Consider the following 17,910-nt stretch of genomic DNA (forward strand, 5'->3'; position numbering starts at 1 on the left):
ACAGTGAATCCTTCACCCTACAGTATTCCCAGTGACCCTACAGTATCCCCAGTGACCCTACAGTATCCCCAGTGACCCTACAGTATTCCCAGTGACCCTACAGTATTCCCAGTGACCCTACAGTATCCCCAGTGACCCTACAGTATTCCCAGTGACCCTACAGTATTCCCAGTGACCATGCAGTATTCCCAGTGACCCTACAGTATTCCCAGTGACCCTACAGTATTCCCAGTGACCCTACAGTATCCCCAGTGACCCTACAGTATCCCCAGTGACCCTACAGTATTCCCAGTGACCATGCAGTATTCCCAGTGACCCTACAGTATTCCCAGTGACCCTACAGTATTCCCAGTGACCATGCAGTATTCCCAGTGACCCTACAGTATTCCCAGTGACCATGCAGTATTCCCAGTGACCCTACAGTATTCCCAGTGACCATGCAGTATTCCCAGTGACCCTACAGTATTCCCAGTGACCCTACAGTATTCCCAGTGACCATGCAGTATTCCCAGTGACCCTACAGTATTCCCAGTGACCCTACAGTATTCCCAGTGACCCTACAGTATTCCCAGTGACCCTACAGTATCCCCAGTGACCCTACAGTATTCCCAGTGACCATGCAGTATTCCCAGTGACCATGCAGTATTCCCAGTGACCCTACAGTATTCCCAGTGACCATGCAGTATTCCCAGTGACCCTACAGTATTCCCAGTGACCCTACAGTATTCCCAGTGACCCTACAGTATTCCCAGTGACCCTACAGTATTCCCAGTGACCCTACAGTATTCCCAGTGACTCTACAGTATTCCCAGTGACCCTACGGTTTCCCAGTGGCCATACAGTATTCCCAGTGACCATACAGTTTTCCCAGTGACCCTACAGTATTCCCAGTGACCCTACGGTTTTCCCAGTGACCCTACAGTATTCCCAGTGACCCTACAGTATTCCCAGTGACTCTACAGTATTCCCAGTGACCCTACGGTTTCCCAGTGACCATACAGTATTCCCAGTGACCATACAGTTTTCCCAGTGACCCAGCAGTATTCCCAATGATCATGCAGTATTCCCAGTGACCATGCAGTGTTCCCAGTGACCATGCAGAATTCCCAGTGACCCTACAGTATTCCCAGTGACCCTACGGTATTCCCAGTGACCCTACAGTATTCCCAGTGACCCTACGGTTTTCCCAGTGACCCTACGGTATTCCCAGTGACCCTACGGTATTCCCAGTGACCCTACGGTTTTCCCAGTGACCCTACGGTATTCCCAGTGACCCTACGGTATTCCCAGTGTGAAACTGTTGAATGTAGAACTCTATTCTCTCCCGCTGAAGGCCCAGGGCAAGCTTCAAGAGCTACTGAAACACCACATCTACTCCCAGGCTGCGGTAAGCTCCTTTACCACATGTTACAAGAGCTTATGTTACAGGTGGGATCTGAACCCCGGTCTCCGACGTGAAAAAACAATTTAGAAAATTGTACAAAACGTATCATGTTGTTGATGAGGTCATCTGGCTGAATGCACCTTTTAGAATGGGCTCCACTCAAACAGACACGTTTAAAACTCTAAATGCTTGTAGCCAAAACTTGTAAATGTTTAAACATCTGCAACTGCTAAACAACTTGAAAACGTTAACACAGTGAGTGCTGGATTAGATTGTCCACTTTAACTGCCTTTGGAACCCTGCACCTAAATACTTTTGATTAGGAGTTACTTTTCATTACAATTACTGAGTCGAACACAGCTATTCATTCCTGTTACGCTCCTTGCCTATGGAACATAGCTATTAATTCTTGATTCTATCTCTTTAGTTGACCGTGGACCAGCTGGCAAGCATGAGTCTGATTCAGACTATGGCCAATCAGATCCTACTAGTCAACATCACCAACGATGTAAGTTCTGTTATTATAAGACGAGCTGCTTCCCAAGTGACAACCTATTCTCTATAGGGCCCTGGTCAACAGTAGTACTACACCCTATTCTCTATAGGGCCCTGGTCAACAGTAGTACTACACCCTATTCTCTATAGGGCCCTGGTCAACAGTAGTACTACACCCTATTCTCTATAGGGCCCTGGTCAACAGTAGTACTATACCCTATTCTCTATAGGGCCCTGGTCAACAGTAGTACTACACCCTATTCTCTATAGGCCCTGGTCAACAGTAGTACTACACCCTATTCTCTATAGGGCCCTGGTCAACAGTAGTACTACACCCTATTCTCTATAGGGCCCTGGTCAACAGTAGTACTACACCCTATTCTCTATAGGGCCCTGGTCAACAGTAGTACTATACCCTATTCTCTATAGGGCCCTGGTCAACAGTAGTACTGCACCCTATTCTCTATAGGGCCCTGGTCAACAGTAGTACTACACCCTATTCTCTATAGGGCCCTGGTCAACAGTAGTACTACACCCTATTCTCTATAGGGCCCTGGTCAACAGTAGTACTACACCCTATTCTCTATAGGGCCCTGGTCAACAGTAGGGTACTACACCCTATTCTCTATAGGGCCCTGGTCAACAGTAGTACTACACCCTATTCTCTATAGGGCCCTGGTCAACAGTAGTACTACACCCTATTCTCTATAGGGCCCTGGTCAACAGTAGTACTACACCCTATTCTCTATAGGGCCCTGGTCAACAGTAGTACTACACCCTATTCTCTATAGGACCCTGGTCAACAGTAGGGTACTACACCCTATTCTCTATAGGGCCCTGGTCAACAGTAGGGTACTACACCCTATTCTCTATAGGGCCCTGGTCAACAGTAGTACTACACCCTATTCTCTATAGGGCCCTGGTCAACAGTAGTACTACACCCTATTCTCTATAGGGCCCTGGTCAACAGTAGTACTACACCCTATTCTCTATAGGGCCCTGGTCAACAGTAGGGTACTACACCCTATTCTCTATAGGCCCTGGTCAACAGTAGTACTACACCCTATTCTCTATAGGGCCCTGGTCAACAGTAGTACTACACCCTATTCTCTATAGGGCCCTGGTCAACAGTAGTACTACACCCTATTCTCTATAGGGCCCTGGTCAACAGTAGTACTACACCCTATTCTCTATAGGGCCCTGGTCAACAGTAGTACTACACCCTATTCTCTATAGGGCCCTGGTCAACAGTAGTACTACACCCTATTCTCTATAGGGCCCTGGTCAACAGTAGGGTACTACACCCTATTCTCTATAGGGCCCTGGTCAACAGTAGTACTACACCCTATTCTCTATAGGGCCCTGGTCAACAGTAGTACTACACCCTATTCTCTATAGGGCCCTGGTCAACAGTAGGGTACTATACAAGGAACAAGGTGCCATTTGGGAGACACCGGGATCTTTTCTGTAAAATAGTGTTGATTCTAAAAGGGAGAACTAAATGATAGGTTGATCATGTGAATCATGACTCAGTGTTCTTTACTGTTTACTTGACTTGTCATTTAATTGTGATTTGTTAAAGGGGAGGGTCACTATTTTATAACTTAATGTTAGAGACATTGGACCACTTTCAGGATGAAAAACCATCTATCATAAGTTATACAATTCTGAACTTCCCCTTTTTTAAGGACATCTCCATTGGTATGACTCTTTATGTGTCTGACAGGGCCTGGTGCTGCTGGGCGGGAAACCTCTTCAGATTACTAATATTATGGCATCCAATGGTGTGATCCATATGATTGACGGGGTTCTAGTCCCGCCCTCGATCGTCCCCATCCTGCCTAAGAGATGTGATGTCACAGAGAACAAAATCATCGTGGTAGGTGGGAACATCCTGTTCTGTTCCTGTCTAGTCTAATTGAGAGAGAAAAAAATGACTGCGGCATTGTGATGTTGTTTGTGTGTCTGTTCTCCAGGGCCCGTGTGTGAGGTGTAGCCATCTCTACGAGTCCCATTGCCCCAAGGGAAGCATAGAACTGGTAAAATAATCACAGCAATGTTTTCTATTCCTCTCATGAAGGTGGCTGTTAATAAACACCTGTGTCTGCTATCCCCGATGCAGTGAAACGATCCTAAGCTTCTGCTCCATCTTTTTGAGTGTGGCTCCATGTCTGCATCTCTATTCAGCTCATGGCCTGTATTATTATACAAAGTAGTTCCTACTATTTATTTATTTTTAAATACCAGCTTCATAAACAATTACACATATTTCTAATGATTTATCTACACTCAAATCTAATCAAATGTTTGCTTTTTTGTCAAATGCCTGCACAGGATACAACTATGTATATTGGTTCTAGGCTAACGACCCTCTTCTGTTGCTATTAAGATACAGTACTTATTGTTGTTTCTGTACCACAGCAAAGTCACATGAAGGATTGTGACTATGAGGTATTTCCTTTCAACCCCACGCTCAATAAAGGTTGTGCTAAATACTGCAACACTACTATTGAGGTAAGTTCTCTTGGTTCATTTTCCTTGTTAAGCTCTTGGTTCATTTCCTGGCTCAGCTCTTGGTTCATTTTCATTGTTAAGCTCTTGGTTCATTTTCCTTGATAAGCTCTTGGTTCATTTCCTGGCTCAGCTCTTGGTTCATTTCCCTTGTTAAGCTCTTGGTTCATTTTCCTTGTTAAGCTCTTGGTTCATTTTCCTTGTTAAGCTCTTGGTTCATTTTCCTTGTTAAGCTCTTGGTTCATTTTCCTTGTTAAGCTCTTGGTTCATTTCCTGGCTCAGCTCTTGGTTCATTTCCTGGCTCAGCTCTTGGTTAATTTTCCTTGTTAAGCTCTTGGTTCATTTCCTGGCTCAGCTCTTGGTTCATTTTCCTTGTTAAGCTCTTGGTTCATTTCCCTTGTTAAGCTCTTGGTTCATTTCCTGGCTCAGCTCTTGGTTCATTTCCTGGCTCAGCTCTTGGTTAATTTCCCTTGTTAAGCTCTTGGTTCATTTTCCTTGTTAAGCTCTTGGTTCATTTCCTGGCTCAGCTCTTGGTTCATTTTCCTTGTTAAGCTCTTGGTTCATTTTCCTTGTTAAGCTCTTGGTTCATTTTCCTTGTTAAGCTCTTGGTTCATTTCCCTTGTTAAGCTCTTGGTTCATTTTCCTTGTTAAGCTCTTGGTTCATTTTCCTTGTTAAGCTCTTGGTTCATTTTCCTTGTTAAGCTCTTGGTTCATTTCCCTTGTTAAGCTCTTGGTTCATTTTCCTTGTTAAGCTCAAGGTTCATTTTCCTTGTTAAGCTCTTGGTTCATTTCCTGGCTCAGCTCTTGGTTCATTTTCCTTGTTAAGCTCTTGGTTCATTTTCCTTGTTAAGCTCTTGGTTCATTTTCCTTGTTAAGCTCTTGGTTCATTTCCCTTGTTAAGCTCTTGGTTCATTTTCCTTGTTAAGCTCTTGGTTCATTTTCCTTGTTAAGCTCTTGGTTCATTTCCTGGCTCAGCTCTTGGTTCATTTTCCTTGTTAAGCTCTTGGTTCATTTTCCTTGTTAAGCTCTTGGTTCATTTTCCTTGTTAAGCTCTTGGTTCATTTCCTGGCTCAGCTCTTGGTTCATTTTCCTTGTTAAGCTCTTGGTTCATTTCCTGGCTCAGCTCTTGGTTCATTTCCTGGCTCAGCTCTTGGTTAATTTTCCTTGTTAAGCTCTTGGTTCATTTCCTGGCTCAGCTCTTGGTTCATTTTCCTTGTTAAGCTCTTGGTTCATTTCCCTTGTTAAGCTCTTGGTTCATTTCCTGGCTCAGCTCTTGGTTCATTTCCTGGCTCAGCTCTTGGTTAATTTCCCTTGTTAAGCTCTTGGTTCATTTTCCTTGTTAAGCTCTTGGTTCATTTCCTGGCTCAGCTCTTGGTTCATTTGCTTGTTAAGCTCTTGGTTCATTTTCCTTGTTAAGCTCTTGGTTCATTTTCCTTGTTAAGCTCTTGGTTCATTTCCTGGCTCAGCTCTTGGTTCATTTTCCTTGTTAAGGTCTTGGTTCATTTTCCTTGTTAAGCTCTTGGTTCATTTTCCTTGTTAAGCTCTTGGTTCATTTCCCTTGTTAAGCTCTTGGTTCATTTTCCTTGTTAAGCTCAAGGTTCATTTTCCTTGTTAAGCTCTTGGTTCATTTCCTGGCTCAGCTCTTGGTTCATTTTCCTTGTTAAGCTCTTGGTTCATTTTCCTTGTTAAGCTCTTGGTTCATTTTCCTTGTTAAGCTCTTGGTTCATTTTCCTTGTTAAGCTCTTGGTTCATTTCCCTTGTTAAGCTCTTGGTTCATTTCCTGGCTCAGCTCTTGGTTCATTTCCTTGTTAAGCTCTTGGTTCATTTTCCTTGTTAAGCTCTTGGTTCATTTTCCTTGTTAAGCTCTTGGTTCATTTCCCTTGTTAAGCTCTTGGTTCATTTTCCTTGTTAAGCTCTTGGTTCATTTTCCTTGTTAAGCTCTTGGTTCATTTCCTGGCTCAGCTCTTGGTTCATTTTCCTTGTTAAGCTCTTGGTTCATTTCCTGGCTCAGCTCTTGGTTCATTTTCCTTGTTAAGCTCTTGGTTCATTTCCCTTGTTAAGCTCTTGGTTCATTTTCCTTGTTAAGTGCTTGGTTCATTTTCCTTGTTAAGCTCTTGGTTCATTTCCTGGCTCAGCTCTTGGTTCATTTTCCTTGTTAAGCTCTTGGTTCATTTTCCTTGTTAAGCTCTTGGTTCATTTTCCTTGTTAAGCTCTTGGTTCGTTTTCTTTGTTAAGCGAATGGTTAATTTTCCTTGTTAAGCTCTTGGTTAATTTTCCTTGTTAAGCTCTTGGTTCATTTCCTGGCTCAGCTCTTGGTTCGTTTTCCTTGTTAAGCTCTTGGTTCATTTCCTGGCTCAGCTCTTGGTTCATTTCCTGTATCTTTTTCATTCTTTCATTCATCATGTAGAGAGAGAATGATATGTCTGGTATGTTTATAGCAATATCTTCTTAATGAAGAATAAAGTAAAGAAAGAGATTAAATACGAACATGACGTTAACAAATAGTTTTGGTTAGGATTACAACAGACTTGCGGACCAAATGGCACTCTATTCTTTAAGTAGTTCACTACTTTTGACCAGAGCTTTGTGGAGTCCTGTGGAGCCCTATGGAGCTCTATGGGCCATGGTCAAAAGTATTACACTACACAGGGAATAGGGTGCGTTTGCGACCCTGCAGTCTCAGTGAGTGATTTGTTGCTGTTGAGTTGCAGAGAGCAGAGTGCTGCAGTGGCTTCTATGGACCTGAGTGTAAAACGTGTACGGGAGGTTTCCAGACACCCTGTTATGGCAAAGGCACTGTAAGTAAAGACTCTCTCTAACTAACAAATCGCTCTCTCAGCAGTCTGACGATCACGCACGCACGCACGCACACGCGCACGCACGCACACGCACAAGATGGAAAGACGGAGCCATACTGTTTTGGTTGCTGTCTTGCGAAACGCCGACTCAACTTTCCTATTTTGTGATTCTTTTGGCGTTTATCTTCAATGTATCCGCAATATTTTCTTATGATCTACAAAAACGTTTTAACATCAGGTCGGCAGTTACTAAGCTAAATTCTGGCTTCGACTTCAACTCATCTGCCATGGGCTCTTTGTGGTACCTCCGACCCAATCGTCGAGCTACCCAAGAGGAAATGCCAGCGGAAAAGAGGCAGGAGAGCTAAGTGAGACTAAGGCGAAGGGAAAACCAGACCATACTTCTGTCCATCCCAGTTTCCTAGTCACTTGAAAATAAGACGGATGACCTCTGAACGCGGATATGCGATCAACGGGACTCTCTCGTAACTACAATGTTCTCCGTTTTTTTGTGCTGAAACATTGCTTTCGGACAAGATACCCCCTCCATGGCTATCCAACTCGATGGATTCTCCATTCACCGAGCGGACAGGACATTTAGGAACATTGTGTGTCTATTTCTATTGTAATGATCTTGTCTTTAACTCTGCGTTGTTGGAAAAGGCCCAGTCAGTCATGATTTCACTGTTCATCTACACATTGTTGTTTACCAAGCATGTGACAATTTTTTACATTTGATTTTAATTTGAAATCCAGAGTGGGAGTGGTCTGTCTCTTCATCAACAATAAAATATGTGCAGACTAGCTCAGTAGATAATAGTCTATAGTCTCAGTCTATAGTCTCAGTCTGTAGTCTCAGTCTGTAGACTCAGTCTGTAGTCTCAGTCTGTAGTCTCAGTCTATAGTCTCAGTCTGAAGTCTCAGTCTGAAGTCTCAGTCTGAAGTCTCAGTCTGAAGTCTCAGTCTGAAGTCTCAGTCTGTAGTCTCAGTCTGTAGTCTCAGTCTGAAGTCTCAGTCTGTAGTCTCAGTCTGAAGTCTCAGTCTGTAGTCTCAGTCTGTAGTCTCAGTCTGTAGTCTCAGTCTGTAGTCTCAGCCTGTAGTCTCAGTCTGTAGTCTCAGTCTGTAGTTTCAGTCTGTAGTCTCAGTCTGTAGTCTCAGTCTGTAGTCTCAGTCTAAAGTCTCAGTCTGTAGTCTCAGTCTGTAGTCTCAGTCTGTAGTCTCAGTCTGTAGTCTCAGTCTGTAGTCTCAGTCTGTAGTCTCAGTCTATATTCTCAGTCTGTAGTCTCAGTCTATATTCTCAGTCTATAGGCTCAGTCTATAGGCTCAGTCTGTAGTCTCAGTCTAAAGTCTCAGTCTGTAGTCTCAGTCAGTAGTCTCATTCTATAGTCTCAGTCTGTAGTCTCAGTCTGTAGTCTCAGTCTATATTCTCAGTCTGTAAACTCAGTCTGTAGACTCAGTCTAAAGTCTCAGTCTGTAGTCTCAGTCTAAAGTCTCAGTCTATAGTCTCAGTCTAAAGTGTCAGTCTGTAGTCTCAGTCTGTAGTCTCAGTCTGTAGTCTCAGTCTATAGTCTCAGTCTATAGTCTCAGTCTATAGTCTCAGTCTGTAGTCTCAGTCTGTAATCTCAGTCTATAGTCTCAGTCTATAAGCTCAGTCTATAAGCTAAGTCTATAGAGGAAGTCTCCACCAATTATTCTCCGATCGTGGAACACCTGATGGTCAAATGCCAACCCTTCTACCTCCTGAGAGTTTTCATGTGTTATCGTGACTGCTGTATACAGTGAGTGTACAAAACATTATGAACACCTGGTTTCTCCGTGACAACGACTGACCAGGTCAATACAGGTGAAAGCGATGGTCCCTTATTGATGTCACTTGTTAAATCCACTTCAATCAGTATAGATTAACTATCTATATCCACAGTAAAACAAGTCCTATATCGACATAACCTGATTGGCCGCTCAGCAAGGAAGAAGCCACTGCTCCAAAACCGCCATAAAAAAGCCAGACTACGGTTTGGAGCTGGGGACAAAGATCGTACTTTTTGGAGAAATGTCCTCCGGTCTGATGAAACAAAAATAGAACTGCTCGGCCATAATGACCATCGTTATGTTTGGAGGGTAAAGGGGGAGGCTTGCAAGCCAAAGAACATCATCCCAACCGTGAAGCACGGGGGAGGCAGCATCATGTTGTGGGGGTGCTTTGCTGCAGGAGGGACTGGTGCACTTCACAAAATAGATGGCATCATGAGGCAGGAAAATTATATGGATATATTGAAGCAACATCTCAAGACATCAGTCAGGAAGTTAAAGCTTGGTCGCAAATGGGTCTTCCAAACGGACAATGACCCCAAGCATACTTCCAAAGTTGTGGCAAAATGGCTTAAGGACAACAAAGTCAAGGTATTGGAGTGGCCATCACATGACCTCAATCCCATAGAACATTTGTGAGCAGAACTGAAAAAGTGTGTGCGAGCAAGGAGGCCTACAAACCTGACTCAGTTACACCAGCTCTGTCAGGAGGAATGGGCCAAAATTCACCCAACTTATCGTGGAAGCTTGTGGAAGGCGACCTGAAACATTTAACCCAAGTTAAACAATTTAAAGGCAATGCTACCAAACATTAATTAAGTGTATGTAAACCTCTGACCCACTGGGAATGTGAAGAAAGAAATAAAAGCTGAAATAAATCATTTTCTCTACTATTATTCTGACATTTCACATTCTGAAAATAAAGTGGTGATTCTAACTGACCTAAGACAGGGGATTTGTACTATGATTAAATGTCAAGAATTGTGAAAAACGGAGTTTAAATGTTTTTGGCCAAGGTGTTTGTAAACTTCCGACTTCAACTGTATATATTCCTGCTACCAGTCACTTTTTTATTAACGAACACACCTCAACCATTCCAATACCCCTGCACATTGAATAGGGTACTGGCCCTGACCTGTACATTCTTGCATTTCCTCAATTTATATCTACTTCTTCTGTTGTTTCATTAAATGTTTTATTATAATCTAATAATCTATACTTTTATCTATATAATGATCTATATTATTATTTATATTGTTAATATCTATATAATTATCTTTATTATTATTATTATCTATATGATCATCTTTATTACTTTTTATATAATTATCTATATTATTATTATCTACATTATTATCTATATTATTATTATTATTGTCACGATCGTCACAGGGAGATAGAGAGGACCAAGGCGCGGCGTGTGAAAAATACATCTTCTCTTTATTAAGAAGAGGGAAAAACACCAAACGAACACTATACAATTAAACAAACAAAATAACAAACAGACGACCGTGAAGCTATATAAACAGAAAATGGTGCTGACACTGACCACTACACACTGACATAGACAATTACCCACCAAAAACTAAAGCCTATGGTTACCTTAAATATGGCTCCCAATCAGAGACAACAATAACCAGCTGTCTCTAATTGAGACCCAATTCAGGCAACCATAGACTTTCCTAGACACCTACACTGAACACTGAACCATCTCCTCTACTAAACCCCCTAAAACATACAACACCCTAGACCACAGGTGTCAAACTCATTCCACGGGGGGCCGAGTGTCTGCGGGTTTTCGCTCCTCCCTTGTACTTGATTGATGAATTAACATCACTAATTAGTTAGTAACTCCCCACACCTGGTTGTCTAGGGCTTTATTGAAAGGAAAAACCAAAAACCTGCAGACACTAGGCCCTCCGTGGAATGAGTTTGACACCCGTGCCCTAGACAATAGAAAAAACACACAAACTTCCCCATGTCACACCCTGACCTAACCAAAATAATAATGAAAACAAAGATAACTAAGGCCAGGGTGTGACAATTATCTATATTATTATTATTATCTATATTAACTGTATTATTTGTTATATTATGATCTATATTATTATTGTTATTATTATATATATTATTAATATCTATATTATTACATATATTATGATAATCTATACCATTATTATTATCTATATTATTATTATTATCTACATTATTATCTATATTATTATTATTTGTATCTATATTATTATCTATATTATCAATTATATTATTATTATCTATGTTATTATCTATGTTATTATTATCTATATTAGTATCTATATTATAATGATCTATATTAGTATTATCTAAATTTGTATCTATATTATAATGATCTATATTAGTATTATCTAAATTTGTATCTATATTATTATCTATATTATCAATTATATTATTATTATCTATGTTATTATTATCTGTATTATTGTTTCTATTATCAAAATTTTAAATATATTATTATTATTATTAGCTATATTATTATCTTTATTATTCTTATTTATATTATTATTATCTATATTATCTATATTATTATCTATAGTACTATTATCTATAATAGTATCTATATTACTATCTATATTATTATTATCATAATATTATTATCTATATTATTATCTATATTATTATTATCTATATTATTATCTATAATATTATCATCATAATATTATTATCTATATTATTATTATCTATAATAGTATCTATATTACTATCTGTATTATTATTATCTATATTATTATCTATATTATTATCTATATTATTATTATCATAATATTATTATCTATATTATTATCTATAATATTATCATCATAATATTATTATCTATATTATTATCTATAATATTATTATCTATATTATTATCTATATTATTATTATCATAATATTGTTATCTATATTATTATCTATATTATTATTATCATAATATTATTATCTATATTATTATCTATAATATTATCATCATAATATTATTATCTATATTATTATCTATAATATTATTATCTATATTATTATCTATATTACTATCTATATTATTATTATCTATATTTTTATTATTATTATTATTATCTATATTACTATCTATATTATTATTATCATAATATTATTATCTATATTATTATTATCTATATTATTATTTTCATAATATTATTATCTATATTATTATCTATATTATTATTATCATAATATTATTATCTATATTATTATCTATAGTATTATTATCTATAATAGTATCTATATTACTATCTATATTATTATTATCATAATATTATTATCTATATTATTATCTATATTATTATTATTATTATTATCTATATTACTATCTATAGTATTATTATCATAATATTATTATCTATGTTATTATTATCTATATTATTATTATTATTATTATTATCTATATTACTATCTATATTATTATTATCATAATATTATTATCTATATTATTATTATCTATATTATTATTTTCATAATAGTATTATCTATATTATTATCTATATTATTATTATCATAATATTATTATCTATATTATTTTCTATAGTATTATTATCTATAATAGTATCTATATTACTATCTATATTATTATTATCATAATAGTATTATCTATATTATTATCTATATTATTATTATCTATATTATTATCTATATTATTATTATTATTATTATTATTATCTATATTACTATCTATATTATTATTATCATAATATTATTATCTATATTATTATTATCTATATTATTATTTTCATAATAGTATTATCTATATTATTATCTATATTATTATTATCATAATATTATTATCTATATTATTTTCTATAGTATTATTATCTATAATAGTATCTATATTACTATCTATATTATTATTATCATAATATTATTATCTATATTATTATCTATATTATTATTATCTATATTATTATCTATATTATTATTTTCATAATATTATTATCTATATTATTATCTATATTATTATTATCATAATATTATTATCTATATTATTATCTATAGTATTATTATCTATAATAGTATCTATATTAATATCTATATTATTATTATCATAATATTATTATCTACATTATTATTATCTATATTACTATCTGTATTATTAGTATGTATATTATTATCTATATTATTATTATTATGGTCTATAAAAGTATTATCTTTATTATTATTATTATCTATATTATTATTATCTATATTATTATTATCTATATTATTATTATTAATATTATCTATATTACCATCTATATTATTATTATCTATATTATTATTATTATCTATAATAGTATTATATATATATATATATATATATATATATATATATACAGTATATATTATCTTTAACCATCACCACGTTCTGTCTCCATGTCTTTGACCTGTGACCTTTCTGTGTGTGTGTGTGTGTAGTGTTTTGATGGTATCCATGGTAACGGGTCATGTCACTGCGAGGAGGGCTTCAAGGGGATCGCCTGTCACATCTGTTCCGACCCCAACAAACACGGAGAGAAGTGTGACCAGGGTGGGTGTTGAGTTACACTTTATAGTGCCCTATTCCCTATAGTGTGTACTACTGTTGACCACGGCCCATAGGGTTCTGGTCAAAAGTAGGGCACTATATAGGGAAGAGGATGCCACTTGGGACACTTAATATTATTTCTCCAGTCCTGTTGTATCTAATCCCCATATGGAGCTGCCCAGACGTGGTGTACCATAGAAGGAGCCATTTCACATTTATCTCCTTGATTATAAACTAAAGGAAAATCATGGTCAAATCTAACTTAAGATTCCATGTCTTGTTTCTCCCCCCTCCCCCCTCTCTCTGTCTCCCCTCTTTCCTCTCTTTGTCCCTGCCTCTCTCCTCTTTCTCCCCCCTCTATCCGTCTCCCCTCCATCCTTTCTTTGTCCCTCCTTCTCTCCTCTTTCTCCCCCCTCCCCCCTCTATCCGTCTCCCCTCCATCCTCTCTTTGTCCCTCCCTCTCTCCTCTTTCTCCCCCCTCTTTCTGTATCCCCTCTTTCCTCTCTTTGTCCCCCCTCCCCCTCTCTCTGTCTCCCCTCTTTCCTCTCTTTGTCCCTGCCTCTCTCCTCTTTCTACCCCCTCCCCCCTCTTTCTGTATCCCCTCTTTCCTCTCTTTGTCCCCCCTCCCCCTTTCTCTGTCTCCCTCTTTCCTCTCTTTGTCCCCCCCCCCCCCCCCCCCCCTCGTCGTCTCCAGACTGCCGCTGTCACCATGGTGTCTGTGATAACCGCCCAGGCAGTAAGGGTGCATGTAGAGGGGGCTCCTGCCTGGAGGGTTACTCTGGAAACTACTGTGATAAGGAGGCTAAGGCCTGTAACTCTGATGGTCTATCTGAACACTGCCATGTCCACGCCTTCTGCAGCTTCGTCGGCAGCCATACCACGTCAGTATTACTTACTTAGCTTACTTATTGCTAGTGGAGCAAAGGGCCTCAGTCAGTGCTCCAAGGGTCTCAGTCAGTAACGTAACTTCATAGATGCTTTCCCCCATTACTAGTGTGTGTGTCCCTGTGTGTAACAGATGTGTGTGTGTGTGTCCCTGTGTGTAACAGATGTGTGTGTCCCTGTGTGTAACAGATGTGTGTGTGTCCCTGTGTGTAACAGATGTGTGTGTGTCCCTGTGTGTCCCTGTGTGTCCCTGTGTGTAACAGATGTGTGTGTGTCCCTGTGTGTCCCTGTGTGTAACAGATGTGTGTGTGTCCCTGTGTGTAACAGATGAGTGTGTCCCTGTGTGTAACAGATGTGTGTGTGTCCCTGTGTGTAACAGATGAGTGTGTCCCTGTGTGTAACAGATGTGTGTGTCCCTGTGTGTAACAGATGTGTGTGTGTCCCTGTGTGTAACAGATGTGTGTGTGTCCCTGTGTGTAACAGATGTGTGTGTGTGTCTGTGTGTAACAGATGTGTGTGTGTGTGTGTCTGTGTGTAACAGATGTGTGTGTCCCTGTGTGTAACAGATGTGTGTGTGTCCCTGTGTGTAACAGATGTGTGTGTCCCTGTGTGTAACAGATGTGTGTGTGTCCCTGTGTGTAACAGATGTGTGTGTCCCTGTGTGTAACAGATGTGTGTGTCCCTGTGTGTAACAGATGTGTGTGTCTGTCCCTGTGTGTAACAGATGTGTGTGTGTCCCTGTGTGTAACAGATGTGTGTGTGTGTCCCTGTGTGTAACAGATGTGTGTGTGTCCCTGTGTGTAACAGATGTGTGTGTGCCCCTGTGTGTAACAGATGTGTGTGTGTCCCTGTGTGTAACAGATGTGTGTGTGTGTGTGTTTTTCTTCAACTTATATCTACTTCTTGTATTTTTTTATTAAATGTTTAAATATTATTATTATTATTTATTTAATCTATATTATAATCTATATTATTATCTATATAATATACATTATAATCTATCCTATTGTCTATATTGTTATTATCTATATAATATATATTATAATCTATCATATTGTTTATTTTAGTATTATCTATATTATAATATCTATACTATTGTCTATATTAGTAGTATTTATATTATAATATATATTATAATATATATTATAATGTATATTATTATCTATATTATTAGCTATAGTATTATTATCTATATCATCTATATTATAATATATATTATTATCTATAGTAGTATTATCTATATAATAATATATATTATAATGTATATTATTATCTATATCATCATCTATATTATTATCTATATTATAATCTATACTATTGTCTATGCTATTATTATCTATATCTACATTGTTAACGTGTGTGTCCCTGTGTGTGACAGGTGTGAGTGTATGTCCCTGTGTGTAACAGATGTGTGTGTCCCTGTGTGTGACAGGTGTGAGTGTGTCCCTGTGTGTAACAGATGTGTGTGTCCCTGTGTGTAACAGGTGTGAGTGTATGTCCCTGTGTGTAACAGATGTGTGTGTCCCTGTGTGTAACAGATGTGTGTGTCCCTGTGTGTAACAGATGTGTGTGTCCCTGTGTGTGACAGGTGTGAGTGTATGTCCCTGTGTGTAACAGATGTGTGTGTCCCTGTGTGTGACAGGTGTGAGTGTATGTCGGGGTATGAAGGAGACGGACACTCTTGCATCCTGGTCAACCCCTGCCTGAAGGCTGACAGAGGAGGCTGTGACGTAAACGTAAGACTCGGGACCCTGCCAAAATGGCACCCTGTTCCCTATTTAGTGCTCACGTTTTTACCAAGGCCCATATGGATTTCCTGTTTAGTCCTTCCTGATTACAGGAATCTCTCAATCGGGTGTTGGGAATAGTTAACGGACGTTAATCGTATTGGTGTGTTACCATACCCCTCTGCTCTGAGGTCCAGTGTGTTACCATACCCCTCTCCTCTGAGGTCCAGTGTGTTACCCTCTCCTCTGAGGTCCAGTGTGTTACCCTCTCCTCTGAGGTCCAGTGTGTTACCCTCTCCTCTGAGGTCCAGTGTGTTACCATACCCCTCTCCTCTGAGGTCCAGTGTGTTACCCTCTCCTCTGAGGTCCAGTGTGTTACCCTCTCCTCTGAGGTCCAGTGTGTTACCCTCTCCTCTGAGATCCAGTGTGTTACCATACCCCTCTCCTCTGAGGTCCAGTGTGTTACCCTCTCCTCTGAGGTCCAGTGTGTTACCATACCCCTCTCCTCTGAGATCCAGTGTGTTACCATACCCCTCTCCTCTGAGGTCCAGTGTGTTACCATACCCCTCTCCTCTGAGGTCCAGTGTGTTACCATACCCCTCTCTTCTGAGGTCCAGTGTGTTACCATACCCCTCTCCTCTGAGGTCCAGTGTGTTACCATAACCCTCTGCTCTGAGGGCCAGTGTGTTACCATACCCCTCTGCTCTGAGGTCCAGTGTGTTACCCTCTCCTCTGAGGTCCAGTGTGTTACCATACCCCTCTCCTCTGAGGTCCAGTGTGTTACCATACCCCTCTGCTCTGAGGTCCAGTGTGTTACCATACCCCTCTCCTCTGAGGTCCAGTATGTTACCATACCCCTCTCCTCTGAGGTCCAGTGTGTTACCATACCCCTCTCCTCTGAGGTCCAGTGTGTTACCATACCCCTCTCCTCTGAGGTCCAGTGTGTTACCATACCCCTCTCCTCTGAGGTCCAGTGTGTTACCATACCCCTCTGCTCTGAGGTCCAGTGTGTTACCATACCCCTCTGCTCTGAGGTCCAGTGTGTTACCATACCCCTCTCCTCTGAGGTCCAGTGTGTTACCCTCTCCTCTGAGGTCCAGTGTGTTACCATACCCCTCTCCTCTGAGGTCCAGTGTGTTACCCTCTCCTCTGAGGTCCAGTGTGTTACCATAACCCTCTCCTCTGAGGTCCAGTGTGTTACCATTACCCTCTCCTCTGAGGTCCAGTGTGTTACCCTCTCCTCTGAGGTCCAGTGTGTTACCATAACCCTCTCCTCTGAGGTCCAGTGTGTTACCATAACCCTCTGCTCTGAGGTCCAGTGTGTTACCATAACCCTCTGCTCTGAGGTCCAGTGTGTTACCATACCCTTCTCCTCTGAGGTCCAGTGTGTTACCATACCCTTCTCCTCTGAGGTCCAGTGTGTTACCATACCCTTCTCCTCTGAGGTCCAGTGTGTTACCATACCCTTCTCCTCTGAGGTCCAGTGTGTTACCATACCCCTCTCCTCTGAGGTCCAGTGTGTTACCATACCCCTCTGCTCTGAGGTCCAGTGTGTTACCCTCTCCTCTGAGGTCCAGTGTGTTACCATAACCCTCTCCTCTGAGGTCCAGTGTGTTACCATACCCCTCTCCTCTGAGGTCCAGTGTGTTACCCTCTCCTCTGAGGTCCAGTGTGTTACCATACCCCTCTCCTCTGAGGTCCAGTGTGTTACCCTCTCCTCTGAGGTCCAGTGTGTTACCATACCCCTCTCCTCTGAGGTCCAGTGTG

The 17,910-nt window shown here is 39.7% G+C and overlaps 1 protein-coding gene across 1 annotated transcript in view; it reads left to right on the plus strand.

Moving 5' to 3' along the window:
- The window catches only part of stab1 (stabilin 1), a 174,734-nt gene that overhangs the window by 51,304 nt on the left and 105,520 nt on the right, over positions 1-17,910 (plus strand). Inside the window, exons 15-23 of the mRNA XM_055917813.1 lie at positions 1,334-1,387; positions 1,812-1,892; positions 3,606-3,758; positions 3,856-3,918; positions 4,301-4,393; positions 7,102-7,188; positions 13,423-13,534; positions 14,226-14,412; positions 16,059-16,152. Coding sequence (XP_055773788.1) covers positions 1,334-1,387; positions 1,812-1,892; positions 3,606-3,758; positions 3,856-3,918; positions 4,301-4,393; positions 7,102-7,188; positions 13,423-13,534; positions 14,226-14,412; positions 16,059-16,152 — 924 coding nt within the window. The remainder of the gene's footprint in view (positions 1-1,333; positions 1,388-1,811; positions 1,893-3,605; positions 3,759-3,855; positions 3,919-4,300; positions 4,394-7,101; positions 7,189-13,422; positions 13,535-14,225; positions 14,413-16,058; positions 16,153-17,910) is intronic.

The sequence above is a fragment of the Salvelinus fontinalis genome, chromosome 3 (genome assembly GCF_029448725.1).
Source record: "Salvelinus fontinalis isolate EN_2023a chromosome 3, ASM2944872v1, whole genome shotgun sequence".
Classification (NCBI taxonomy): Eukaryota; Metazoa; Chordata; class Actinopteri; order Salmoniformes; family Salmonidae; genus Salvelinus; species Salvelinus fontinalis.